This window comes from Urocitellus parryii, chromosome 7, assembly GCF_045843805.1.
Source record: "Urocitellus parryii isolate mUroPar1 chromosome 7, mUroPar1.hap1, whole genome shotgun sequence".
NCBI lineage: Eukaryota > Metazoa > Chordata > Mammalia > Rodentia > Sciuridae > Urocitellus > Urocitellus parryii.
The window spans coordinates 16,837,745-16,864,573 of record NC_135537.1 but is presented as its reverse complement, the minus strand read 5'-3'; the positions used below and the strand labels follow the sequence as shown (position 1 = coordinate 16,864,573).

The 26,829-nt window shown below is 41.2% G+C and overlaps 1 protein-coding gene across 3 annotated transcripts; it reads left to right on the top strand.

Moving 5' to 3' along the window:
- The first annotated feature begins 8,223 nt into the window (after positions 1-8,223).
- On the top strand, positions 8,224-25,199 carry Ntaq1 (N-terminal glutamine amidase 1). Of its 3 annotated transcripts, XM_026407502.2 has the most exons (6): positions 8,224-8,431; positions 13,181-13,280; positions 14,460-14,510; positions 19,460-19,608; positions 20,225-20,349; positions 24,265-25,199. In XM_026407502.2, exons 1-6 carry the CDS (start codon positions 8,349-8,351, stop codon positions 24,369-24,371), a joined length of 615 nt encoding a protein of 204 aa, XP_026263287.1. In that variant the 5' UTR covers positions 8,224-8,348; the 3' UTR covers positions 24,372-25,199. The 3 variants fall into 3 exon arrangements, with proteins under 3 accessions (XP_026263287.1, XP_026263295.1, XP_026263313.1); XM_026407528.2 differs by lacking the exons at positions 8,224-8,431; positions 13,181-13,280; positions 14,460-14,510 and adding exons at positions 17,374-17,635; positions 17,971-18,008; XM_026407510.2 differs by lacking the exons at positions 19,460-19,608; positions 20,225-20,349; positions 24,265-25,199 and adding an exon at positions 16,884-17,287.
- Positions 25,200-26,829: the final 1,630 nt, after the last annotated feature.

Here is a 26,829-nt window from a genome sequence, read left to right as displayed (position 1 = left end):
TAGATCACAGGTTTTTAATCTTTCATCCATACTATAATACTACAGTGTGTGTTTATGTGTGTGTGTATTCATTTCCCACTTATTGACATGTAAGGTAACATACTGTCCATCCTGTTCTATACTGTGCTTTTGCATCTCTGACTAAGTCTAGCAATCTTTCCATTTGAGTTCAGAATGACAGCTCTCCCTTTTTGCAGTAATATACTAGTCTATTTTGTGGACCTACCATAATTTATTTAACTAGATAAACATTTGCTTCCATTGTCTTGCATAACTGCTGTGAATAAATTGGCCCAAATGCCATTTCAAACATATGGCATTATGTATGTTGAATAAATTCCTAGAAGTGGAATGGCCAGGCCAAAAATCACATACAACAGCTACATGCAATAACATAAATGAATCTTTTTTTTATAAAGGTGTATTTTTTAATATTTATTTTTTAGTTCTTGGCGGACACAACATCTTTGTTTGTATGAGGTACTGAGGATCGAACCAAGGCCACACGCATGCCAGGCGAGCGCGCTACCGCTTGAGCCACATCCCCAGCCCATAAATGAATCTTATGAACAATATCAGGCAAAAGAAAAGCAGACATGGAAAATGTACAATTTCTTGAAGAAGAAAAACTGACAAAACTTTTTCTGTCATTGGTTATCCTTGGGGTAGTAAAACATGAAGGGAACTTGAACTGGATTATGGTTTGTCAAGTGCATTCAAGCTGTGAGAGTTAATAGAGCTGAACTTTTTGGCTATTCACATGTTCCTCTATGTATATTATACAGCAATAAAAAGTTATAAGAAGGACTTCCACTACAAAACCATATACATTTATGATTTTGCTAGAGATGACCAACTTGCCCTCTGCAGTAGTTTTCTGTTGTATGTGATTTTTGGCCTGGCCATTCCACTTACAGCAGTCATTTGGGTTCTTTTAAAATTTCAGAATGCCAAAAGACAGAGACAGCAAAAGATTTTCTCTCTTCCTTTATTCTCCTCCAACAGTAGTAAACAGTACCATTTACCACACTGGCTGTAGCCTTTGTTTGGTGCAGTGGGTTGAACTCTGTTCTCACAAAAAGGTATATCCAAGATCTAAACACCAGTACTTGTGACATGATCTGATTTAGAAAGAAGGTCTTTGCAGATGTATTAATATCTTGAGATGAGATCATCCTGCTTTGGGGTAGGCCCTAAACCCAATGACCACTATTCTTGTAAGACAAAAGAGAGAGATTTGGCACATAGAGATACACGGAGAAAGTGGTGAGGTGAAGATAGAGGCAGAGGTTGTAGTGATGTGTCTACGAGCCAAGAAACTGCAAGATGCCAGCAACCACCAAAAGCTGGGAGAGAGGCAAGGGACAGATTGTCCATTGGATTCTCCAGAAGAATATAACCTGGTCCATGCTTTGACTTCTGGACTGTGAAAGAATAAGAGTGTGTGTATATGTGTGTGTGTTAAAACTATTACCACTGTGTGGTCTTTGGTTACATCTGGCAGCCCGTGGAAAAGGAACATAGCTGGTCTGGGACTGGTCTTCTGTTGCTGAGATTTGATTCCTTTTCTATCTAGTCTTAGTCACTTAAGATGGAAGTGACTTGACTTAGGAAAACAAGAGGCAATAGAAACTGAGGATCTTGCCCACACCACATGACTGCATCAAAAAGGTCCAAGTGTTCTCACTTGATATGTAACGTGAAAGAGGCTGAACTAAGATCTGGTAGCAATGGTAGGTAGCAAAGTTAGAAGACAAAGATCAATTCAGACAGGGCTTTCTTTCAGGAGTGTTGTAAAAGTGACCTTAGTTAAATTCAATAGCTAATCTCATTGATCTCCCACAAAAGAGGGAAACATGAAGGTAATGGGACTCGTAGATGACAGCTGCTCTTTTTTAAGTTACTCTGAAAACCCAGGGCTCCATGCTTGCTTAGGCGAGCACTCTATTATTTTTGAGAAAGAGTCTTGCTAAACTGCCCAGGTTGGCCTTGAACTTGCAATCCTTCTGCCTCAGCCTCCTGAGCAGCTGGGATTTTAGGCATGTACCACCAAGCCAGGTTGGTTTGTTTGTTTATACTTTTTGTGGTGCTAGGAAGTGAACCCAGGGCCTCACATGCTAGGCAAACACTACCACTGATCTCTACCCTTAACCCCTTACTTTGAATTTAAATAATATGTAAATAATTTAAATAATTTACTTAAATAATAGCCTTTCTCTCCAGAAGATTTTCTTTTTGAGTTGTTTTTGGCTTTGGCAGGACCCAGCCTTCTTCTGAGAAAATCCTGCAGGGAGGTGTACTTTGTTTCATTGGTAATTTGGCAATTAGTGTTCAGGCATGTGACTTTGGCTTAACCATCTGGAACATTTATTTCCTTTTGTAGGAATGGTCCAAAGATGCAGGGGCAGATATTATTTAGATTATTTGTGTTGACAAAGCAGATTAAATAGAGATAATTGTTTTTATTTATTATTTTGTCAGTACTGGGAGTTGAACCCCAAGGCCTCTACCACTGGGCAGTACCCCCACCCCTTTTAATTTTTTTAAAATTTTGAGTCAGAGTCTTACTGCCTTTGAACTCAGAATCCTTCTGCCTCAGCCTTCTGAGTGATTGAGATTACAGACATGTACTGTGGTGCCCCGCTAGAAGAAATATTCTTTTGTGGTTTTTCAGGCCTTATTCCTTATTTGCCTCCTTTGAATATACTTCAATTTGTCAATTTTCCCATGTAAAGTGTGGGTACACAGCAGTGAGTCTAAAGCATAGGTATGGCCTGATGCAGAGAAACATGGACTGTGCCTGCTTCTCCCCAACCTAAGTCAGAGAGGTCTATTGTGCTCTAGCCCTAGCAACTTCACACCCCAATGGTGAGGTTCCCTCTCACCCCATCCCGCAGCCAGCTTCACACAGTACATTGTTATTTTAGTTCTTATTGCTTTGTATGGAAATTATATCTTTAAGGTGGGAAAATGATAAGAAAATAAGTTCAAATTAAAATAAAATGGGAATTTCAGAGTTTTGTTTATTGTTTTGCCTGTTTGTTTTTAAAAATACTTTTTAGTTGTCAATGGACCTTTATTTTTTTTTCTTATTTATATGCAGTGCTGAGAATTGAACCCAGTGCCTCACATCACACATGATAGGCAAGTGCTCTACCACTGAGTCACAACCCCAGCCCTGTTTTTTTTTTTTCAATAAAAATCTTCAATGTAGTGTTGGGGGATGGGCCCATTTCTTTTTCTTGGGGGGGGGTGTGACTGGGGATTAAACCCAAGGGCGCTTAACCACTGAGCCACATCCCCAGTCCTTTTTAATATTTTATTTAGAGACAGGATCTTAGTAAGTTGCTCAGGTCTTGCTAAGTTTCTGAGGCTGGCTTTGAACTTGTGATCCTCTAGGATTATAGGTGTGTGCCACCACGTCCAGCTATGGGCCCATTTCTTGAAAGCAATAAAGCAACATGTATCAGAAGTCCTGAAAAATGTTTAAACCTTTGGATCAGGAATCCCACTTCTAGCACGCCAAAGGTAATAATCATAGGTATGGACTAGATTTATGTACAAAGATGTTGATTACAGCTTTACTTATAATAGTATACTATTATACTGAAAACAAACTAAATGCCCAATAGTAGGGGAAATTAAGTGACCAATAGTCTACCCACACACAGTTATTTATATTAATGTCCATAAATTTGATTCTTTAGAAGCATTTTACTTTTAACATTTATTACAAAGTTATACATGGAAAAAGTACAGGCAGCACAGAAGTAAAAAATGAAGGCACAAGTCATTCCATATGGTTGCTAGAATGAAAAAGAAGCTTTCTCTTTCCACTGTGGTTGCTGAGCCTGGAAAATATGCACACTGGGCTGCCAGTGGCTGCCACAGGGAGAAGTGAAAAGTTGATCTCAGAATGAAGCCAAGCATTGGAGAAGCAGAGAGATGGGGAGAAAGAAGGGCTGAGATGTGATCCTGATTAAGATCCCTTGAGACCCTGTAGCTCAACCTTTGTGTCTGAGAGCCATTTCACTGTTGTTCTCGTTACAAGAGATAATAACAGTCTTGACTTTGAACTGAACATGAATCAGGACTAGTGTAGCAGAGCCAGGTGCTTTGTTGGATTCAAGGTATACACTAAGCCACAATGCTTTTCTAATAATCAGTTATTTAAAAAATCATTATTTCAACAAGGATTTATGCCCTTCACTTTCAAAACAAAATAGACAAAAATGACCATGGGAATAGATATCAAGCTCATCAATGTAATGGGATGACTGGAATATCTCTTTTTCCTTTTATGAAACTCAAGACAGCAAACATTCATATTTAATTTTGTGACATCTCCTCCATCATATTTTCTTAAAGAGCTGTAAGAGAGTCTTAGGAGGGTGTAACCTAAAGCTTTTTCAGTATTCTGGAATATAACTCTGGGTCTGAAGATTTTCAATCCACTTAAGATAATTTAGTGCTTTCTATCATTGTCCCTATCTTGGCCTTTAATTTCCTTTTAGTGCTAATTTCCTTATTCTTTATAGCTCGAGGATCATTTTTCCTTGTTAGAGAAAATGCAAGCAAAATGGGCACTGAATATTTCTGTTCCTTTCAGTTGTCTGATCACAGCAAACCATATGGTCTCAAGCCATGGGATTATCTCTTTCTTTTACTTCATGCTTTTAATACTAAGCATTAAAAATACACCTTCTCAATAAAAAAAAAGCCTCTTTTGATTTTTAAAGTATTGTATGCCGCAGACTTCCTGAATCTCCTTTCCATGCCTGTGGCCTTTCTTACATTTTCCTTTGTCAAATGTCCCTCCTCTAAATCCCTGCCCTTTAATATCCTAATTTCATAGGCTGTCTTCTTCCATGAGTGCATCTCTTATTTCTTCCTAATCGGGGTTATTGGAGTTTGTGGTCAGAGTCTGGTTGGAAGTCATATCCTCATTTTTTTAATTAGCAGTGTGTGATAATTTTACATAATAGTGGGATTCATTGTTATATACTCATGCATGCACACAGTATAACAATATAATTTGGTTGTTTTTGTTCTCCAGTACCTCCCCTTTCCTTCTTTTCCTCCCATCCCTGGTCTTCCTTCCCTTTTTATAGTCTCTACGATAGGATCACATGTATTTTTCTATGATCTATTTTTTTTTTGTTTTTGGTACTGAGGATTGAACCCAGAGGTAATTAACCACTAAGCCACATCCCAGCCCTTTTAAATATTTTATTTAGATATAGGGTCTTGCTGAGTTGCTAAGTGCGTTGCTAAGTTGCTGAGGCTGGCTTTGAACTCGTCATCCTCCTGCCTCAGTCTCCTGAGCCATTGTGATTATAAGTATGTGCCTGTGACTGACTTCTATGATTTGTTTTTTTTCCAATTAAAAAAAAAAAAACCTCCTAATTGTGAGAAAGTTTAGAAGAAAAAAAAAAAAGAAAAGGAAAGAAAGTAAGTACAATATGGCAGAGACTGCTGGCTCTCTCTCAAATCCATGCCCTCTTTCTTCTTTGAGAAACTCACAGGTTAGCTGGATTGCCCAGAAAAAAACCATGTTTCCTAATCTCCTTTCCACCTGGGTGTGACTTTATGAGTATCTTTTCACCAGTGAACTGTGAGCAGAAGTGATTTTGTCCTTAAATCTTCCACTTATCCTTTCTTCCTGTTTTTGATAGCCAGAATGCAATTGCAGCAGATGGGGTGGTGATCCATCCTCAACCATGCTGACCAGGGCAAGGCTCCATGCCCTTAGCATAAAATACCAGGAGCCTGGGTAGTGGACTAAAGAGATAAGGTATCAGTGCTCAGAGTGTTCTATGAGAAAAACATTTGTATCTCAAATTTAAGTTGCTACATTTCGGGGTTTCTTAGTTACGGAAAAACCATATGTATCTTAACTAACAAAATATAATTAATTCAAGAACCTTTTATGCCAGTCATAATGCTGGCATACTGCTCAAAGATATAAAATGTTAATGATCATAACTGCAAAACTATGCAGTTTTATTACATAGATTGCTGAGAATTCTCCGAACAGGACTACTCCGCCCAAATCTCTGTTCTAAGAGACTTGAGCACACATTACTAAGGTTTTTAGCAGCATAGGCTGTGTCCGTAGGATGACCTCAGTTCCTCCCCACCTCCCATTAAAACGCTTTCAAGAGAAAGCCAAACCCTGCCAGGGAAATTTACTGTTTGTTCTCACCAACACCTAATGATAGGCCCCTGATCTCCTTTTTCTTAGAGCATTAAAGAGCTTAGAAGTGTCAATTTGTCTTTTTAGCAATTCAAAGGTATCTTTTAAGATATGAGAGCCATTTCTTTGAAATGTAATCATCAGGAAGGCTAGGGCCTCCATCTCAGTCTCTGTGGGAGGAGAGAACCCGGACATAGATAACTGCCAGCCAGTAGACACAGCTGGCCTCCTGTATTTACACCCTGGGTAATTTTCACTTCTTTTTACTGAACTCCCACATTCCCTCTCCCTTTTAATTTTTGATTTAGATGTAAATCACCTCTGCACAAATCAGAATGGAGTTCAGTTCTGTTCCCTAAGTTCAGTACTCACGGAATAAAACCTATTTTACTGCTTTAACTATGTCTGACTTTATCTTTGACAGTACCTATGTTGTGCCAGGCACTATGCTGCCCCCCAACCCAGTAGATTACTGGATTTAATCTGCACTACAGCATCATGAGGTGAAGCTGTTAAAGCCACAGAGGGACTACATTATGAGCCTGTGGCTGGAGCCCACTCCACTTGAGGTACTCATGATCACACCCCCAACTCTGGTCTCTGTCCTTCCCCCAAACAGCAGAGAGCTTCTTCCCCCTGCAGTATCCCTCCCACACTCTGCTTAGAACACTGAACCTTATCCTTACTTTAAAGGAGAAAGATCTAATGAAATTCTGTTATTTAGAATAACAGAATAAGTGAGTATAAAGAACTGAGGCAATAAATTGATAATGGACATTAAGGACTTATGTTCAAAGTCTTTATGACTTTGATTTATGAGCTTTGGAACTCTTAAAAGTCGGAGAATCTGACGTGGGTGGCCTATAACCAACCTAGGAATTTCACTTTTTATAATATGAAGTTCCCTGATCAGTTACATATGTCCATTGCAAATTCAGACTAGTCAAAGTCCTCGACATCCTTTATTCACCAGAGATGCACAACGGTTTTCTGTTTTGTTTTTGTTTTTTGTACCAGGAATTGAACCCAGGTTAGCTTAACCACTGAGCTACGATCCCAGCCCAGTTTTTCTTATTTTCTATTTTGAGACAGGGTCTTGCTAAGTGGCTCAGGGCCTGGTTAAGTTGCTGAAGCTAGCCTGGAATTTGCGAGTCTTCTGCCTCAGCCTCAGCACCCGCTAAGCACTGTTCTAATATTTGGCGTCTTTCTTTTATATTGCCAGCAAATTATATGGTTAATACAAAACCAGATACCACAACCTTTTCTTTTATTATATCAAGAAATCAATATATCTTCCTGAGCCAACATTTAATGATCTCCGAATTTTAAAAATCTACAATATGGTGAAATTTGGGGTGCGATCCCTCAATGAGGTCATATTTGGAATTAAGCTCTCCCTCCCTCCTCTTCCGGGATCCTGCGGACTCCACGCTGAGTGCCAACACTTTGATTTGCACACGCAAGCGTCTTATTTCAACGTCTAATCTGGCACTTCCACAGGTGGCAACCTCAGCCTGGGATGGAGGTGTCTCCAGGAACTCTCACCCAAGTGTTGCTGAGGCCGGCGCTTCAGCGGCCCGCGACAGCTCTACTCCCCACCTGACTGGTCCTCGCGGTTACAGCCTCTGTCGCTCAGTCAGCCGGGCCCAGGCCCTGCCCCTGAGAACGCGCGCTGTCTTCTGGCCCCGTCTAGGCTCCACCCACTCGGTCAGTCTCCACCTACGCGGAACGCGCAGGTTCCCGGCTCCGCCCACCAGAGCTCGCGCTTCTGCCCCACCCCGCCTGAGTCCACGCACCAGGGCCCAGCCCATCCGGAACCACGCAGGCCTTCGCATCCCAAGATCCGCCCACTGGGAAATCTCGCTGCAAGCCCCACCCCGGTCCCGCCCACTTAGTCCTACTCCCTTGGTAGCACCTCCCTTTTCCCAGCTCCCTACACTGAGAGGTCCGCCTGCTCTGTCCCGGGCTTCGCGCGCTGGGACTCTGAGCCGCTGGTTCCGCCCAGGCCCCGCCCACTGGCCGCAGGTTCCACTGGCCGGAAACTGCGTGGGGCGCCCCAGGCTCCTCTCACTCTGCTCGATTACTGGCGCTAGCTGCTGCGCACTGGCGGATTCCTTTGGTGGGTCCTGTCTGTGAGCCCCAGGCCGGGGCTATGGAGGGGGACGTCGCCGCCGCCACCCTCTACCAGCCAGCCAGCCCCCCGCGGGACGCCTGTGTCTACAGCAGCTGCTACTGGTGAGGCGAGTGCAGGCGCTGCACCCGGGGTCTGGCCCAGCGCGCCGCCGTGGACCACCGATTCCTTCCTGCCCCTTTGGGCGCGCGGGGCCTAGATTGGAAGGTTCTATTGTTTTGCCGGGTGGAGGGAGAGGGAACGCGAGCCCTGCCTCTGGAGCAGAGCATGGGCAGTGGGATGGGATGGGAGTGATGTGTTCGATGGTGCATTACCTCTGTCTGGCGCTTTTGGATGGACAAGCTCAGCAGATCTCAGTGGTTGGGGGCGCGGAAGGGGAGTGAGGGTGGAGCGCCGCTTTGGAAGTTATCTGCAGAAGCCTGTGTGGTGTCAGACTGAGGTGCAGGTCATTTTAAATTTGGAAGAGAATGGGGGCACAGAGAGTTTGAAATATTTTTCCAAGGTCACCCAGCTAACAGCTAGGAATTGCTGTCATTATAATAATGATTATATTTGCATGTGCTTGGCAAATGCCGAGCATTGTTACTGGTGGATATGTGGACTAACTCGTTTGAGCCCCATTGTAACCCAAGAGAGTTAGTACTGTTGTGATCTACATTTCAAAGAACAGTGAAGCACAAAGGGGTGCGAATAATTTGCCTGATTCTTACAGCTTCTGAGTGAAAAATGGGGATTTGCAGGCGGGAGTGAGGCTCTGGAGTCAAGGCACTGTACATCTTACCTAGGCTATCTCAGCAGCTGAAGCATCACACCTACCTTGGTCTCAACTCCTCTTTGCCTTTCCTCAGTAATAATTTCTTCCCCAACGTGCAGGAAACCTCAGGACCATAATACCACCAAGAGTTTAACATTAATTCAGTTCTGACCATGTTATGCCCAATGCCAACTGTTTCTATCCATGCCTAGGAGATTGATTCTATGATTATATTATCCTCATTTTGCTTTCTGAGCCACAGAAAGACTGTTTGTCCAAGATCACCCCTCTACTAAGTGATGGTACTGAGCCTGGAACCTCTGTGTGATGCTGGAGTTCCTGCTTCTCATTGCTGCAGTGTATTTCTGCTCTGTCTCCTAAATCCTATTCTCACTCCTAGCAGACATTCATTGTTTCATTCATTCATTCAATAAATGTTTATTAGGCACTTGGAATATGTGATGTGTGATTCTAGGCACTGGGGAGGTAGCAGTGAACAAAATTGATATTTCCTTGGTAACATCTCCTGGTTCTTATATTTTGATGGGGGAAAGCAGAAAAGGACAAGTGATTCATGTTTGGGTAGTGGTAATGCTATGAGGAAAATAGGAAAAAGCAAAAGGTGATGACTAATACCATTTTTGGGGGAGTAATGAAGGATTAAATTCAGGGACACTCCACCACTGAGCCACATCCCCAACCCTATTTTACATTTTATTTAGAGACAGGGTCTCACTGAATTGCTTAGCACCTTGCTTTTGCCGAGGCTGGCTTTGGATCTTCTGCCTCAGCATCCCAAGATGCTGGAATTACAGGTCTGTGCCACCCTGCCTGGCGACTAATATTATTTTTATGTTAGGATACTTAAGGAAGATATTGTTGATAAGGTGATATTGAATAGAGACCTGTGGAAAAGAGGGCAAGTGCTTTGTGGCTAATGGGGGAAGATCATTTCATGCAGGGAGAACAGCAGGTGCAAAGGCCCTGAGAAGGAAGCATGCAGTCAGTATTCGAGAAATAAGAGGGAGACTGATACAATTCTGGGAGAGTGATCTGGTTGGAGAATGGCAAGAGATAAATGTCTTCTGAGAAGATGGTCTTTTTTTTTTTGAATAGAATGTGTAGCAGCATCCCTGGCCTCTACCCACTAGATGCTATTAGCAACCTCCTCTCAGTTGTGTGACAACCAAATATGTCTCCAGACATTGCTAAATGTCCTCTTGGGGACATGGTCACCTGTGCTTGGGAAACAGTGCTCTATCCTGTCTGAGCACATCAATCGGTGCACTTTGCTTCTGCTCTATTAGGTTCTTCTAATTTGAAATAAACGCTTTTTCTTCTGTTAGTTTCTGTCAGATGTTACTTGTATTTCACAACCCCATTTAATGATAAGAGTGGTGGCCATTGTTTGTATGGGACTATATGGTTTGCACAGCAATATTTATTCCACCCCCCCCCCACACAGTGTAGGGATCAACCTACTGCCTTGTGCTTGCCCAGCATGCCACTGAGCTACACCCTGAGCCCCTAGGGTATTTCTGATTCTGTTTTAATTGTTTAGTTTTTTTCCCAAACATTTGTGTAGTACCTGCTGTGTGTCAGGAATGTCCACTCAGCTTGCTTCTCTGGCCTCAGCCCATTATGGGTAACCCCTGCAGTCTCAGTCCTTATGCTGCTTTGTTAGGCTTTTGTCTTTTAGAATGATCACTTGACAGCTTGGGGACAGTATCATCACCCTTTTTGTTTGTTCTATTCTAACTGTGGTTCCCTGCATTTTCAAATATAAGTACCTCTTTTTTTTTTAGCATCAAAAATTTCATGAGATTTTTCTGCATATTATGATCTGATGATAAAAAGAGAATGAATAAAATTCAGAAACTCTATGTTCAAATTTTTTCTCTCTGTAATATTCACACTGTATTAAAAATTAATAGTACTGGCTGGGCGCTATGGTGCACCCCTGTAATCCCAGTGGCTCAGGAGGCTGAGGCAGGAGGATTGTGAATTCACAGTCAGCCTCAGCAACTTAGTGAGGCACTTAGCAACTCAGCAAGACCCTGTCTTTAAATTTTAAAAAGGGGGTGGGGATGTGGCTCAGTGGTTAAGCACCTCAAGGTCCAATCCCTGGTTCAAAAAAAAAAAAAAATTCAGTCTATAAGTAGTACTTGTCGATTCATGAATTCTGTTCCCACCTGTAAGATGAGGGATAGGGGAACAGACAAGGAGAAACTGATGTCCTGTATCTCTTGCATCTTCCCATATCTCTCCAAATAATGACTCCCTCCTCTGGGCTTTTGGTATGTTTCATTTTGTCTTTCTGTGCTGCTTGCTGTTTATTGATCTTTATATCTCCTCTCAGCATATGTAAGCTTTAATTTATCATCATATCCTCCAAGCACTTAATTTAGTGTTTTGTTCCTCACAGGCTCTTGAAGATGTTTTGGTTAAACTCTTCAAAAATTTCTGTAGGCCAGACAGATAAATGTCTTCTCAAAACTTGGATTTGAAAAGTTTGAGCTACTGCATGCCATTTGTCGTATGGAAACGACAGTGAATTTTTGTTATCTATTATATAGATCATGTTGAAGGAGTCATTGCAAGCTTCCTTTTGTTGCCACCACCAGTATCACTTTCTCCTCAAGATTTCCTTGTTATTTTAGAGAAAAACAAAACCACAGGAGAAAAATACAGATGTCAGATTTTGGTGTTTTAAATTGTGTGGAGCATTGAGGCAGGTAGTCAAGGCCAAGATGTGTGAATTGAAAGGGTGTGTATTTGTACGAAATGGAGAGAATGTTGTTTGTGTCTTGCTTTGTTTTCAGGTAGTTTCGTGTAGATGACTGGAAATTCATCCTTGACAGATTGAGTCATGTGCTCTGAGCAGAGCGTTGGTGTAGCTCATTTTTTCCCTAGTTTTCTTAATTAGTGCGTTATACATAGTTATGAGTGTATCTCATTTTGAGCAAAGGTACTGTGTGGTTCATTAGATAAGAGGCTGAGCTCAGAGGCTGAACGGCGGCCATATTTGCCCATGCTTGGGAGTGTGGCTTAGTTACTGCCTGTGTGTGCTTAGTTACTCTGGAGTGTGGTTCAGTTGCTTATTTGATGCACTAGGCACCAATTTATTTAGGTTGTTCTGGTTACTGTTTTGGATCACTCAAGGCTTGTCATAGAGAAGAGAGATTGATCCAGGGTAGACGTGTAGGAAGGTGGGTTTTTTAGTTCAGTATGAGTAAGGGCTTTCTAAAAGTCAAGACCTCCTCCTTACTAGAGGGGCTCAGGGAATCCCACTCACAGGGACTCTTTCCTGGACCTATCATGGAACTGTTCCAGATCCTTGCCAGCCAGGAGTCTTGTTCCCCAAAACACCCAACCTGCCCTTTATTTAAGGCAAGCAGGGAACCAGTGTTAACTAAGATTTATTGAGTATTTACAATATGATATGATTATGTGCATTTTACAGATGAGCAAAGGAGATTCTCAGATCAAGAGGGTCAATGCTTCTTACCTTGTAATTGGCTCAGTTGGAATTCTAGCTGCATTGCAAGTCTCTCAACCAGACACTTATGGAATTGTGACATCGCATTTTATTGGTTGTAAACTTTCTCCATAGACAAGTAGTGCTATGGGGTAATGATCCCTGTGTCTGCAGAGGTGCCACCTCAGTGCAGGTTGGGACAGCAGCTTGTTGGTGATGTTTAGAGGACATTTATTTATTTATATATTTATACATGTGATCATACATACCAGAGATTGAATTCAAGGATGCTTAACCACTGAGCCACATCCCTAGTTCTTATTTATTTTTATTTTTTATTTTGAGATAGAGTCTTGCGAAGTGACCTAGGGTCTCACTAAGTTGCTGAGGCTGGCTTTGAATTTACCAACCTCCTGCCTCAGTCTCCTAAGTCATTGGGATTACAGGTGTTTGCCACTGTGCCTGTACAGAAGGAGATTTAAATGTTAGTTAGTTGTTGGATTAGAAAGTGTTTAAAGTCTCTTCCAATTTTTTTATGTCATCATCAGTCTTTAATTAAAATTTGAATAACAAAGAGAGTTTGCTTTTAATTATATTGATTAACCAGTTGTTTTATTTCAGTGAAGAAAATATTTGGAAACTCTGTGAATACATCAAAAACCACAACCAGTATCCTTTGGAAGAGTGTTATGCTGTCTTTATATCAAATGAGAGGAAGATGGTAAGTTGGTTAGTGATTGAAGAAAGGAAATGAGATTTAGGATGAGCGCAGAAGTTGAATGCAGCATGGGTTCAGTCAGTACTATTCTAAGATGTGCTTTATAAAATACAGGAACATTTTAAAGTGTTTTTGAATGAGATTTTTATTTTTCTCTTAAAGGACACAGTTGAGTTAGAAAAGTTTTGTTCCTTGCTTAAATAATAGATGAGGGAGTAAGTATATTATGGCACACTCACACAGATTAAATCCCTTTAGGTATTAATTTAGAGCTTTAAGTGCTTATATGGAAACCACATAATTCTTAGGTTTGAAGAAAAGATTTGTCTCTGGAGTTTTGAAGAGAATCATAATGAACCTATAGAAAGTATTAGAAAAGTGAACCCTTCTTTTTATAACGTACTCTTGTAGGCATCATTTCATTAGATGCCAATGGAAGCAAGTTTGGACAGCTTTCTCCATTTTAGAGGAGAGTAAATAAAGACTCAGAGTGGTCCTGTGAATAATACAATGGGAAATAAAGACTTGAATCTGGGGGCTGGGGATGTGGCTCAAGCGGTAGCGCGCTCGCCTGGCGTGTGTGCGGCCCGGGTTCGATCCTCAGCACCACATACCAACAAAGATGTTGTGTCCGCCGAGAACTAGAAAATAAATGTTGGAAAATTCTCTTTCTCTCTCTCTCTGTTTCCCCCCCTTTCTCACTCTCTCTTTAAAAAAAAAAAAAAAAAAAAAGACTTGAATCTGAACCTGCCAAGTGTTCTTTTTGGTACCAGAGGTTGAACTTGGCTGTTTAACCACTGAGCTGCATCCCCAGCCCTTTGTTTTAAAATTTTGAGATGAGATCTTGCTAAGTTGCTTAGGGCCTTGCAAAATTGCTAAACCTCAGCCTCATGAGGTGCTGGGATTACAGGCCTGTGCCACTGTGCTCATGTTCTGCCAAGTGTTCTGAGTCCTAGTCCAGATACTTTTTCACTCCAAAGAAGACTTTACAATAACTTGAGCTCTTATGAGCTTTCATTATTGAGGATACTAAGAAGGAGTTGAATTTATTCTTATTCATTAACTTATTCTTTTACCTTGATTTTTGGTTGCTCAGAAATATTTTTTTTTCTTATTTATGTACTGCTTTAAATGATCTAGTAGTGGTTTAACTGAAACTATGGGATATACTATATTTTATAGATACCTATCTGGAAACAGCAGGCGAGACCTGGAAATGGACCCGTGATCTGGGTAAGATGTCCATTCGGAGAGCCTTCAGTGTTTCTTGTGACCCCTGAGTGGTCTTTACACTTTGGGAAAGCAGAATTGAGAGGGACAGGAGAGAAAGGCTATGGCAATTACTAATAAATAGACTTTTTTTGGTGGGGGGTACTGGGGATTGAACTCAGGGGCACTTGACCACTAAGCCACATCCTCAGCCTTATTTTGTATTTTATTTAGAGACATGGTCTCACTGAGTTGCTTAGCACCTCGCTTTTGCTGAGGCTGCCTTTGAACTTATGATCCTCCTGTCTTAGCCTCTCGAGCCGCTGGGATTACAGGCGTGTGCCACCTCACCCAGCTATAAATGGTATTTACTTATATATTTATTAAATGGTATATATATATATATATATATATAAATGGTATTTTTAAATTTATATATTTATTTATATAAATGGTATTTATTCTCACTCTTTTGAGAATAGATGTTATTTGGTCTAAGGTAGAAGTACTACAGGCATATTTTAATTTTTATTTTGGCATTATTATAGGAATGATTTTATTTTTTATGCTTTTATTTGCATTTATTTATTTATACTAAATTTATTCTGGTGTAATAAATTTTGTTTCTTCAGGGATATCTTTTTCTTTGGTACAGCCTCTTCTTCTGGTTTAGGAACAATTTCTTCTTTCTAATAATGATTACCTCAGGTGGCAGAGGAAGCATACCTAATGGTTCATCTGGCCAGGGGCTGTTAAACATCGCGGGTGCTTTATTCACCCAGATATGTTCAATGACCAGAGAATCCACATCTAAACCCTTAAGTTCAGCATAATTCTCTGCATTTTTAAGCATGTGCACAAAAATTCAGCACTCTTTTTGGGCCCCTGACCTGTGTCCAGACCCAGTTGGGCCTTAGCATAACTACCTGTTTCATCATTGTAATGCTAGAATCGTACACCTTGCTTCTTTAAAGGGACATCTTTCAGATATGTACGTCTTTTCAGATACACACACCTGTGATGGCCTGGGAAGTTTCACAGATGTGTATAAAGTGAACACAAAGATTTGAACTTCTTGATTTGCATGATTTTTGTGGGATTTTCTGAGTTAAGAGAGTAGCAAATCATTTTCACAGATTGTCTCAGGCTGCTTCCAGGAAGAGAGCTCTAGGAATGATTTTTAAATGGCCAGTGTAGGAGACATATTTGTGATCTTCTGGACTTATCCTTTTAGCACTGAAAGGAACTTTAGAAAAAAAAAATTAAATTCTAGATGGACACAACACCTTTATTTTGTTTATTTATTTTTTATGTGGTGCTGAGGATTGAACCCAGGACCTCACATGTGCCAGGCAAGTGCTCTACCACTGAGCTACAACCTCAGCCCCTGAAAGGAACTTTTATCAGTATGCAGTCCAGCTGCATATTAGAGCTATCTGGAGAGTAGTTAAAATTATAGATTCCTGGGTTGGTTCATCTAGAAAGAGGTTCATAAATAGTGCTCTTAATACACTCCTGGCTGAACATCATCTCCATTTGAAAGACATGGATCTAAAACAAAAGACAAAGCACATGTGCATGCACCCACACAGAGATATCCACTCCAATGCCTTCATTTTTTAGATGATAAAACAACCACAGAAAGGCATAGCGAGTGAGTAGCTCAAGGTCAGTGGAAGAACTGGGTCTTAGACCTGGGTTCTTTCCTGTACACCTCTGTGTGTCATTTTAACCTGTCTTCCTGAAGAATGGAATTGTTTATTAGTAATGATGGAGAAAAAGTTAAAGAAGAATTTTATAAATAATAACGTAACAAACTCCTAATTTCTACATACCTACTCAAGATTATGATGTATTGTTTGAATTGTCTCCATTTATTTCACATAGGATAATTGGTGCCTTTTATATAGCAGTCACAAAGCAGACTAAAACTTGGAGACTCACAGAATTTCTGTCTCTATCTTGATCTTTTATACCAACATCAAAGCCCAAACCTAGCACGGTTGTGGTTAGGAGCAGGGGTTTAAGTCCCAGTTAGGAGCAGGGGTTTGACTAGTTACATAGCCTGTCTCTTCAGTGTTAGTGAGGTTGTAATGCTTAAATGAGGTAACGAAGAGGACACCTAAGAAGAGGTGGGCTGGGTATGGTGGCACATGCCTGTAATCCCAGTAACTTGGGAGGCTGAGGCAGGAGGATCACAAACTTGAGACCAGTCTCAGTAACTTAATGAGATCCTATCTCAAAATAAAAAAATAAAAAGGGCTGGAGATGTAGCTTGGTGATGAAGCACCCTGGATGCAATCTTCAATATGAAAAAAAAAATTTTAAAGTTGGTGTTTGGTGGCTATTGTTGGCAATGCTACATAACTCCTATTGCAGGCTGTCCACCTTCTCTAGGAGTTCAACCCTGCTGCTGAACTGCTCAGCTGCTCCCCGTCTGCGGAGGCTTCCTGGGAAAGGACCTGTGGACACATCCCTTCCACCACATCTCATGGCAGCTCAGGGTGCACAATCCTGCTGCAGGAAGTCTCCCCACAGCCTGGCAGATTTATCTTTGTCTCAGTGCTGTCCTCTTATAGGAAATGGGTTGGCCTTGCTGAGCAGGTAGGGCAATCCAGCCTCCAGGAGCAGATCCCCTCCCAGAGGGGTATCCTGCTTCCAGCCCAGTGGGTTATTTCCTGGCAGCTGGGCAAACACTGAACCACCTGTTTGTTTCATGACTCCACATATACACTGTGAGACCTCTTCCCCCCAAGCCCAGCAGCCATGTGCTGAGTAGGAATATGGGCCTGACTGACTGGGGTGTGGTTGCTCTTGGTTTTCCACAGATTGTCTTCTTTCTGGAAAGCTCTCAAGCAGGATTTGAGTGATGCTGTCCTTGGCAGGTGGATCCCAGTCCCCTCTGTTTCTTGATTGGCTTTTGAAAAGGATGAGCATTGACATACTCCCTGTCCCATTAACTCTACGAGGTAGACACTCCAGTTATCTCCAGTTTATAAGAGGAAGCTGAGGCTGGGAAATGGAGGGACTGAGCTTTGGGCAGGCTCTTCCCCGTACAAGCTGTGTGTGCTCCTGTTCTTTCTCTTCATCACGCGGTACTGCATCCATTCTCTTCTGATTACCCTACATTTCTCTACTGACCCCTGAGGGTAAGACTTATTTTTTTCACCCTTGTGAAAACTAATGATAGGAATTGAAGATGTTAACAGAAATAGATTTTGGGTAAGGTAGAGATTACTTCTGGCAGGGGTTAGGAAAGACGAAAAGCACATTCCTGAGAGAGAAAGCCTTTGAGCCAGAGCTTGTTTGGTGGAGAGAGGTGGAGAAGGTTGCTGCTACGGTGGGGGAATGTGTAACACGAGCAAGCCCAGCGGAAGGAAGTGGTGGGCCAGAAGGGGCTGCAGCTTTTAGTCCATTTATCTTGAAGGATAAAAGGAGTGCAGGGAGGAAGCATCCATTTCTGATGTTATTTCTGCTCTACTAGGGATGGAGTTGGAGCCAAGGGAAGCTTTCATGCTGATGGTATGTTTCCAGTCTCAATTAACTTTCCCACCTCACAGGGACTTTGCAGGGCTCAGATGGAATAAGTGCCTTGTGAACTCTAAAGTACTGTAGGAATAAAAGAAGTTATTACTAATGTTGTTATATTGAGATTTATTTTGGTGTGCTGTTGTCTGTGGAGAGCATTTTTTTTCCTGAGGGGCCAAAGCACCAGTCTACTCATATTCCCCTGATAATCCTGAAACCCTTTTGGCCCTTATTAGCTGGTGTTAGTAGTGCCTTGTATCTGGGAGTGAGAGTAGGAAGTAATATCTGCTCTGTAACAAAATTGGGTGGCACAACTTTTATCCTTCTCCCTTCATGGCTACAGATGAGAGCATGGCTGACTTTTTTTAAAAAGTTCTTTTTTTCTTTGTTTTAATTAGAAAAGTAGTACAAAACTGGATATATAAGTCCTTTAGACTCTTTCCACACTGAACTCAAGAAGTCCCCTTTGTTAAAAATTTGGAGGGTGTTAGTCAGCTTTCTGACACTTTAACAAACACCTAAGATAAATCAGCTTATAAAGAGCAAAGGTTTATTGTGTCTCTCAGTTTTAGAGGTTTTGGTTCATGATCAGTTGCTTTTGGGGCTGTGGTGAGGCAGCACGTCAAGGCGGGAGTGCATGGTGGGGCAAAGCTGCTTACCTCATTGGTGAGGGGAGAAAGAAAAAGAAGGGCTGGGGTCCCATGGTCTCCATGAAAGGCATATCTCCAGTGCCCAGAAGACTTCCCACTAGGTCTTGCCTCTAAAGGTTCCATCACCTCCTCATAGTGCCATTCTGGGGTCTAAGCCTTTAACATATGGGATTTTGGGGGGCATTTAATATCCAGACTATAGCAGAGGGTATCCTTGTAGAGTTTTCCCTCTACTTCACATGCATGTGTATATACTTCCAAGTGTACATGTGTGTCCTAATATACATATAGTTTTAATAATAGTAGGTAATAATAGATAATGGATATTTTTCAGTTTTCCATATAAATTTGCCTATTTGTTTCAGTAGTTGTATAGTATGCTAATATGTGGCTGTATCATAGTTTATTAACCACTGTTTTATTGAAAGACTTGGGGCTGTTTCAGAATTTTCATTGTTATTAACAATGATGCAGAGGTTTTCTTTGTACATATACCTTTGCCTGCATATGACCATTTCCCTGTAAGACAGTTTACTAGAGGTAGTATTATTGGGTTGAAGGATATGCATTTAACATAAATGAACATTTCCTTTATTTCTTAGCCATTTCTCTGTCAGTGGACATTTAGTTTATTTTCAGGGCTTTTTGTTTGCTTTTTAAAAATTCTGCTGTTTTTAAGGAGGGCTGTATTCGTCTTGTATCTGTTTTTGTGATAATATATGTGCATTGCTCATGGGACCTTGCGATTTGTCATCCTAGAGTAACTTGGTTAACATCAGCAATTTTTACTTCTAGGATTACCATGTTGTTTTGCTTCATGTGTCAAGTGGAGGACAGAGCTTCATTTATGATCTCGATACTGTCTTGCCATTTCCCTGCCCCTTTGACACTTACGTAGAAGAGGCCTTTAAGTCTGACGATGACATTCATCCACAGTTTAGGAGGTGAGGACATTCAGGATGAATTAGTGTCTGACGTAAGGATTTGGCAATTGCACAGAGGTTCTTTCTATTTTCTTCCCTTCTTTTGTATTTGTTTTGTAAAGATCACTTACCTTGCTTGGCCTCAATACTGAGTTGATACTTGAGAATGATGTGCTTGCTACACAGGAGAGTAAAAACAATATGTTAGAGCTTTGAAGGTTATACATCATATTAAAGGTTGGCAGTCTTAAAAATTTGTGATGAGATCTCAAACATGTTTTGGGGGGCACCCTGGGAGGTTCTCTCATACTCTCCTTTGATGGGTAGGGGTGGGGATTCTCATGCTGCCAAAATTAAGAGAACTGTGAGGCCAACTCCAGAAGATCATGCCCTTTGCCTGAATCACAATTGAGTAAATAAAGGCAACTAGGTAGGTATATTTCTGTACCTTCATATCTTTAGACTTTAGTCATTTCCCATAGAGTATTTTAATAGGTAATAAAGCTTTATATTACTAACAGGATAAAAATGCATGAGTAGTTTTGTGCATGTCATAGAAGATGAGTCTATCTAAAAGCTGAGTTAGAATTCCCAATGTGACATCTCCCTAACATAAGTTCTGTTGATTGATTTGCAGGAAATTTAGAGTGATCCGTGCAGATTCCTACCTGAAGAACTTTGCTTCCGACCGATCTCACATGAAAGACTCCAGTGGGAACTGGAGAGAGCCTCCTCCACCCTACCCCTGCATTGAAACTGGAGGTGAGCCAAGGGTGCCTTTCCCAGCGGTTTGAGTGGTGAGGAAGGAAGAGGAAGTGCTAGTTCTGTGTGTTTCTTAGGTTGGGAAGTTGAGGCACAGAGGACAGGTCTGGAAGGCATAAGAACTCCTGGGAGAGGAAAGCTGTTAAGGAGCAGAGCCATGCACGTGCACTCTGCCAGATTAGTGGATGTTCCTACTGTGGGATGCTGGGTGCCAAAGGTCTGCTTGCTTGTGTCACTTAATAGTGGGATGAGTAGCATTTGCCATGGTAGCGTTTCATGTTATGGTGAAAGAAATCCCCAGTGCATCCTCAGCATGTGTGAAATGTCATTTCAGTGACTTTGTGATGAACCCTGAACTGGAGGGAGGTGAGAGCCAGCAGGGTGTAGTGTGCCACTTGTTTCATTTATGGGCTTCTAGGCAGCAGTCCAGTTGATAATTTCCTGAGATTTAAGAAGATGGAGGGTTGCTCTCCTTATTGTTATTATCTGGCATTCATATGCATTTGAAACACTGTTTATGACTGGAAGTCATTCACAACATTCTTGCTTGTTGGTGAGACCATCCCAGTACATGGCTAATACAGTCTGCATGAAAGTGCTCGAAAGCTGTGCAGGATGCTGGGAAGACAGGACAGTCATATAAATAGTTCATCAAGGAAGAAAGGAAAAAAATTATTTGGGGGCTGGGGTTGTGGCTCAGCGGTAGAGCGCTTGCCTAGCATGTGTGGCACTGGGTTCGATTCTCAGCACCACATATAAATAAATAAAGATCCATCAATAACTAATAAAAATATTTAAAAAATTATTTGTCATGTTTGAAGGCAGAGCACACTTAAAGAAGGTTCAGACTCTGGCTTTTGAGGCTGTGAAAAGCTCTTATAATTAAAAATAAAGGAAAAAGTGCTGGGTGCACAGCCTGTGATCCCAGTGGCTCAGGAGACTGAGTCAGGAGGATCACAGATTCAAAGCCAGCCTCAGCAACTTAGTGAGACCCTGTCTCAAAATCCTGTCTCAAAATAAAAAATAACAAGGGCTGGGGATGTGGCTCAGTGGTAAGCGCCCCTGGATTCAATCCCCGGTACCAAAAAAAAAAAATGTGGAATTGCTTATTGGTATACCAACCTGCTTCCCAGCCTGTGCGTTAGAACTGGGCAGGCTCCTAAGTTAGCAGACTACTCTCTGCTGCATGGGGTCTGGTCTGGGCATACTGTGCCTTCAGCAACTATTCATTTTTCTTTTAGATGTGGGCACCTAAGGGGCTAGCACATGACAGGCAATTAGTAAACCCCACCTGGTCAGCCCTGATCCTAATTGGGCCATTCTTTGGTTTAGAGGACTCCTCTTCATTAGGTGCCATGTTATGCCAGGCTTTGGCCAGCCCCTTAACATATTAGTTCAATTTAATTTTCACTAAAACCCAATGAGCCAAGTGTGATTTCCTCATTGGCTAGATGGATAGAGAGAAGTGCATGAGATTCAGCCCTTTGTGTAAGTGTACACAGCTGGAGAGCAGCAGGGCTGGTTACAGGTTAGTGCACAGTGCTTGAGGAGGGATTTCTTCAAGAGGAGTCTTGGGCTTCATTTGTAGTTAACTTATCAGGGGCCTTCTGAATTTGAGATTGAATTAAAAAAAGGAATCTAGCTGGGCATGGTGGCGCACACCTGTAATCCCAGCAATTTGGGAGGCTGAGGCAGGAGGATTGCAAGTTCAAAGCCAGCCTCAGCAACTTAGTGAGTTCCTGAGCATCTCAGGAAGACCATGTCTCAAAATAAAAAAAATAAAAAGGGCTGGGGGGATGGGGATATAGCTCAGTTGGTGGAGTGCTTGCTTTGCATGCACAAAGCCCTGGGTTCAAACCCCAGCACCACAAACAACAACAACAACAAAATAAAACCTTATAATTTGGGGACTGGGGATATAACTCAGTTGGTAGAGTGCTTACCTCCCATGCACAAGCGCCTAGGTTCAATCCCCAGCACCCCAAAAAGAAAAAAAAAGGGCTGGGGATGTAGCTCAGTGATAGAGCATCTCTGGAGCCCCAGGACCAAATCAATAACAACAACAAAGAAATCAAAACCAACAAAAGAGATCTGTGGAGCATGAGGTAAATGTGTTGGTTTCTCATGTAATTATGTAACCTAATTATAATGTTCTGTCATGTGGTGAATTTATTACCTCAAATGCTGTATTTATCAAAAGGGTGTATTAGAGGGCTGGGGTTGTGGCTCAGTGGTAGAGTGCTTGCCTAGCATATGTGAGGCACTGGGTGTGATTCTCAGCACCACATATAAATAAATGAATAAAATAAAGGCCCATCAATATCTAAAAAAATTTTTTTTAAAAGGATGTATTAGAAGTTAGGATAAATGTGATTTACTTTTAGCTAATGAGTGGTGTTTTGTGAAAAATAAAGAAGGTTTAAAAAAATTATTCCCGAAGTCAAATTTTAAAATGAAAGCATGTCTAAACACATGCATTAAGAAGAGTAGTTATATGCAGCTTTTTGCACATAATTTTGGAAGTGATGTTTTTTTAAAAATTGTTTTTTTAGTTGTTGATGGACCTTTATTTTATTTATTGATTTTTATGTGGGTGCTAAAAATTGAACCCAGTGCCTCCCGCAATAGGCAAGCGCTGTACCACTGAGCTACACAACTCCAGTCAGAAGTGACTCTTATAACTGAAAATTTATTATTTTTGACATGTTGTAGGCTAAGATTAAGCATATGCATTAATAAATTTTAGTGGCTACCTGACTGTCTGGAGGTTCACCACTATTTCCCACTTTGCATTTAGTGGTTTAAAGAAAAGAGCCTTTTTTCCCCATGGTAAGGAAACCAAGGGATGCGAATTGTCACTGTGGAAGTTCTGGAAATTGTCAGACTTTCTGCTTCCTGCTGCTTCTCTCCCTGTCCTCGCGTGTTTCATCCAGTATGAAAGAGAAGCTCAGTACTTGTCCAGAGACACAGGGGGTCCCTCTGCAGCTCCCCTGGGCTCTGATGCTCTCACCCCTAGCTCCTGGGGGCCTTCCTGAACTTCAGCCTCTGTCTTCTCACGCAGGGAGACTGCCAGGCTGTTTGTGTGTCCCTTCTAGGCTGTTTGTGAGTCCTTTCCCGGCCTCTCCTTACTTGTGTCTGATCCTTGAAATTCATGGTCATGTGCTACCATTGTCCACTCGCTGCCCATTGTCCAGTCCCTTTGTATCTTTTGTCCAGTTTTCTGGTGGTTTGTGATAGAAATGCAGTTCCTATAACAGTTCTTTGAGGGACAGAAGCAGGAAGCTGCATGAATTTTAAAAAGTTTTTTTTTTTTTTTTTTTGTGGGGGTGCTAGAGGTTAAACTCAGGGCCCCACACATGGTAGGAAAACTCTCAACCATTGAGCTATACCCCTAGTCCAAAAAGGCATTTTATGTGGAAAATTTAAATCACATACAAAACCAGACACAATAGTTTATTCAATTTCCAACACCAACAGCTCATGGCTGGTGGTTTTGTTTATATCTCAGCCACTTTCGGCCACCTGCATTACTCTGAAGTGAGATAGTGTGTCCATTTAACTCTGGCTATTTTAGTGTATCTCTAAAATATAAGGGTTTCTTTTCTTTAAAACAATGGCCATAATACCATTATTATATGTGGAAAATTATCATATGTCTTTGTAGTCTGTTTTCACATTTATAGTTATTTCATAAAGTCATAATTGTTTTTTCTTCCAATTTGTTTGAAACTTAGTATTTAGTTGTCATGTCTCCTCCAATCTGTGACAGGCAGGAATAAATGGTCTTGAACCACAGAAATGACCTTGAACCCTTATCCATTTGAATAATATCTCCTGCTTTTTGGTCTCTGGATTTTATTGCTGCTACGTCAAAATTATGTTTTCATCAGACATTTCTTTCATATATTTTTCTAGACTCCAAAATGAACTTGAATGATTTCATCAGTATGGATCCTGAAGTAGGATGGGGCGCTGTCTACACGCTGTCTGAATTTGTACATCGGTTTAGCAGTAACTACTGAATTTGACATCAGGATGTGGAACTGTGCAGAAATTCTAGGACATGGACAAGCTATTCTTTCGTTTAGGACAGCAAACATTATGGTACAGTTGGCTTGGAGTTACATTTTTCTTTTGATTCAATTGAGGGGAAACATGAGTGAACACAAATATCTGTGAACTGAATAAAACCTTTTTTGGGCTGGGGCTGTAGCTCAGTGGTAGAAAATATGTGCTTAGCATATGTGAGACTTTGGGTCCCATCCCCAGCAACTCAGAAATATAAAATAAAATGTAGTCTTTTTTAACAAAATGTCAAGTTGAAACTTGATGTAGCATGTAATTGCTAGGTTATTCCTGTGGCTTATTTGCTAAAACACGTGATGACTTATGTGGGTGATAGCTCTTGTTAAGATAGAGGTGTGGACTGGAGCCAGCTCCGTTTGTCTGATCTGGGTGTTTCCTGTCTCTCTGGCTACACTAAGCTTCTTGTGGGCAGGGCCATGCCTGTGGCTGTGGAAATCTATGATGCCCATAGAAGGTGCCCATAAAATATTTCTAGAGACAGTGCTGCTGCCTGGGAAGGGATAATACTGTGAGCTGAATCAGCAGTAAGTATTAGTCTTTTTGGACTATGATGTTGTTAAAAAGGTTGAAGTTCTCTTAGGCTGAGTGATATTTGGCCTATTTGTAAATTGTTTTAAATAAAATAGATTTAAAACTAGTTTTGTTTTGAAGATTTTGTGTTGCTCTTGGTGATCCAAAACACCTAAGAATGTCTTAATCATTGATGAGAACCATTGCTTTAAAACACATTGATCATGTCTGCCTTTTTGAAGATGCCTTGGAAATGTGGCTTTAATTGTAAAATTCCAAATAAAAGGTATTTATAATTACACTGGCATATAGTATTGGCTCTTGTTCATGTTCTCATTGTGTTACTGTAAAGATGAACAACTTCATATGGAAGGGTTTCCAAACTTGTCCTCAGATGAGTTTTCTTATTAAGGAACTTACTCAACATGAGTGTTGTGCATTCAAGGGTAAAACTGGTCATCTACTCAAGAATCAGTAAGTTTTAAGGAAAAGTCACTTGGTTCAGCCAACCAGGAAGATTTGGGGAGAGAATAGGTGAACTTTTGGTAAAAATAATGCAAATAGAACTTCTTAGGTTATTTTATGATTTAAAGCTAAATGTGGCCAGGCACGGTGGCACAGGCCTATCATCACAGCAACTCTGGAGGCTGAGATAGGAGGATCAGAAACAAAAGTCCAGCTTCAGCAACTTAGTAAGGTCCTAAACAACTTAGTAGACCCTGCTTCTGAAAAATAAAAAGGGCTAGGATGTGGCTCATGGCATATTGCCCCTGGGTTCTGTCCTTAATCCTTGTCCTCCAAAAAATAACAAACCAAAAAACTAAATATGGACCCCACACTTAGATATATTTTTTGAATTTCACAATTACTTAAAAAGTTCATGGCTAAAATGAAGAAGATAAATTTTGTCAAGTCGAACCACAGAAATATTTTATCCTGAGCAAAAAGTTTCATGGGGACCAAAGGATTGTAATCTGATTTACAAATTGCATTTTTGGGATGTTTTGTTTTGTTTTGGCCTATTTTATAAGCGTATTTCCACTCTGGTATTCAAAAGTATGTTGAGTATAACAGATTAGGTAATGTCTGTGTGGATATTTGAACTTCCCAGCCACCTTGCCTTAAAATTGAAAACCCATCACCTCTGCACATTGTAGGGAGCAAAGTTTTATAGTTTCAAGCCTCTTAAAATATCCATGATGGTAATTTTGACTTGTTAGAAGTGACAGAGGACATCTGTTATTTCTTTCTTACCCAGCACTCCTGGGTACTGTTCTTTGCACCGTTTGGTGTGGTACTAGAATATAGTCTGAGCTAGGTCGGGCTTGAGTCCCAACCCTGGACAAGCTCAAGACTCATCCATCAGAATGTTCTCTGGATTTCCTGTTCAGGGAGGACTTCTCCTTCTACTGGGATTGCCAAGCTAGAGGCCCAGAGGTTTGGGGCTGCTGGTGAGCATCGTGAAAACTGCAGAAGGGCCTAAGTGCAGCAAGCAACCAAGCAGAGCTGACAGCAATGGTGCAAGAGCCCCGGATCAATCTGTGCTTGAAGCTAGCCCAACTTCTGAGCTGCCCAACTCTATGAACCAGTGGAGTCCTTCTTCTTCAGCTTATATAAGTTGGATTTCTGTCAGTTTTAACTGAAAGGTAAGTTCCTTTAGAAGATTTTTCTTTGATGTTCTTATTTTACAAGGTTTAGGAAATGTTATTTGAATCTTTCTGTGCTAATTTTTCTTTGAGGGAAGATTTGCTTTTATAGTAGACGTTGAGGAGAGCTAAATACTGTCTGGAAGGAGAAGGATTTTTTTGTTTGCTTTTTGGAGTACGGGTGATTGAACTCAGTTGGCACTCGGCACCGAGCCACATCCCCAGCCCTATTTTGCAT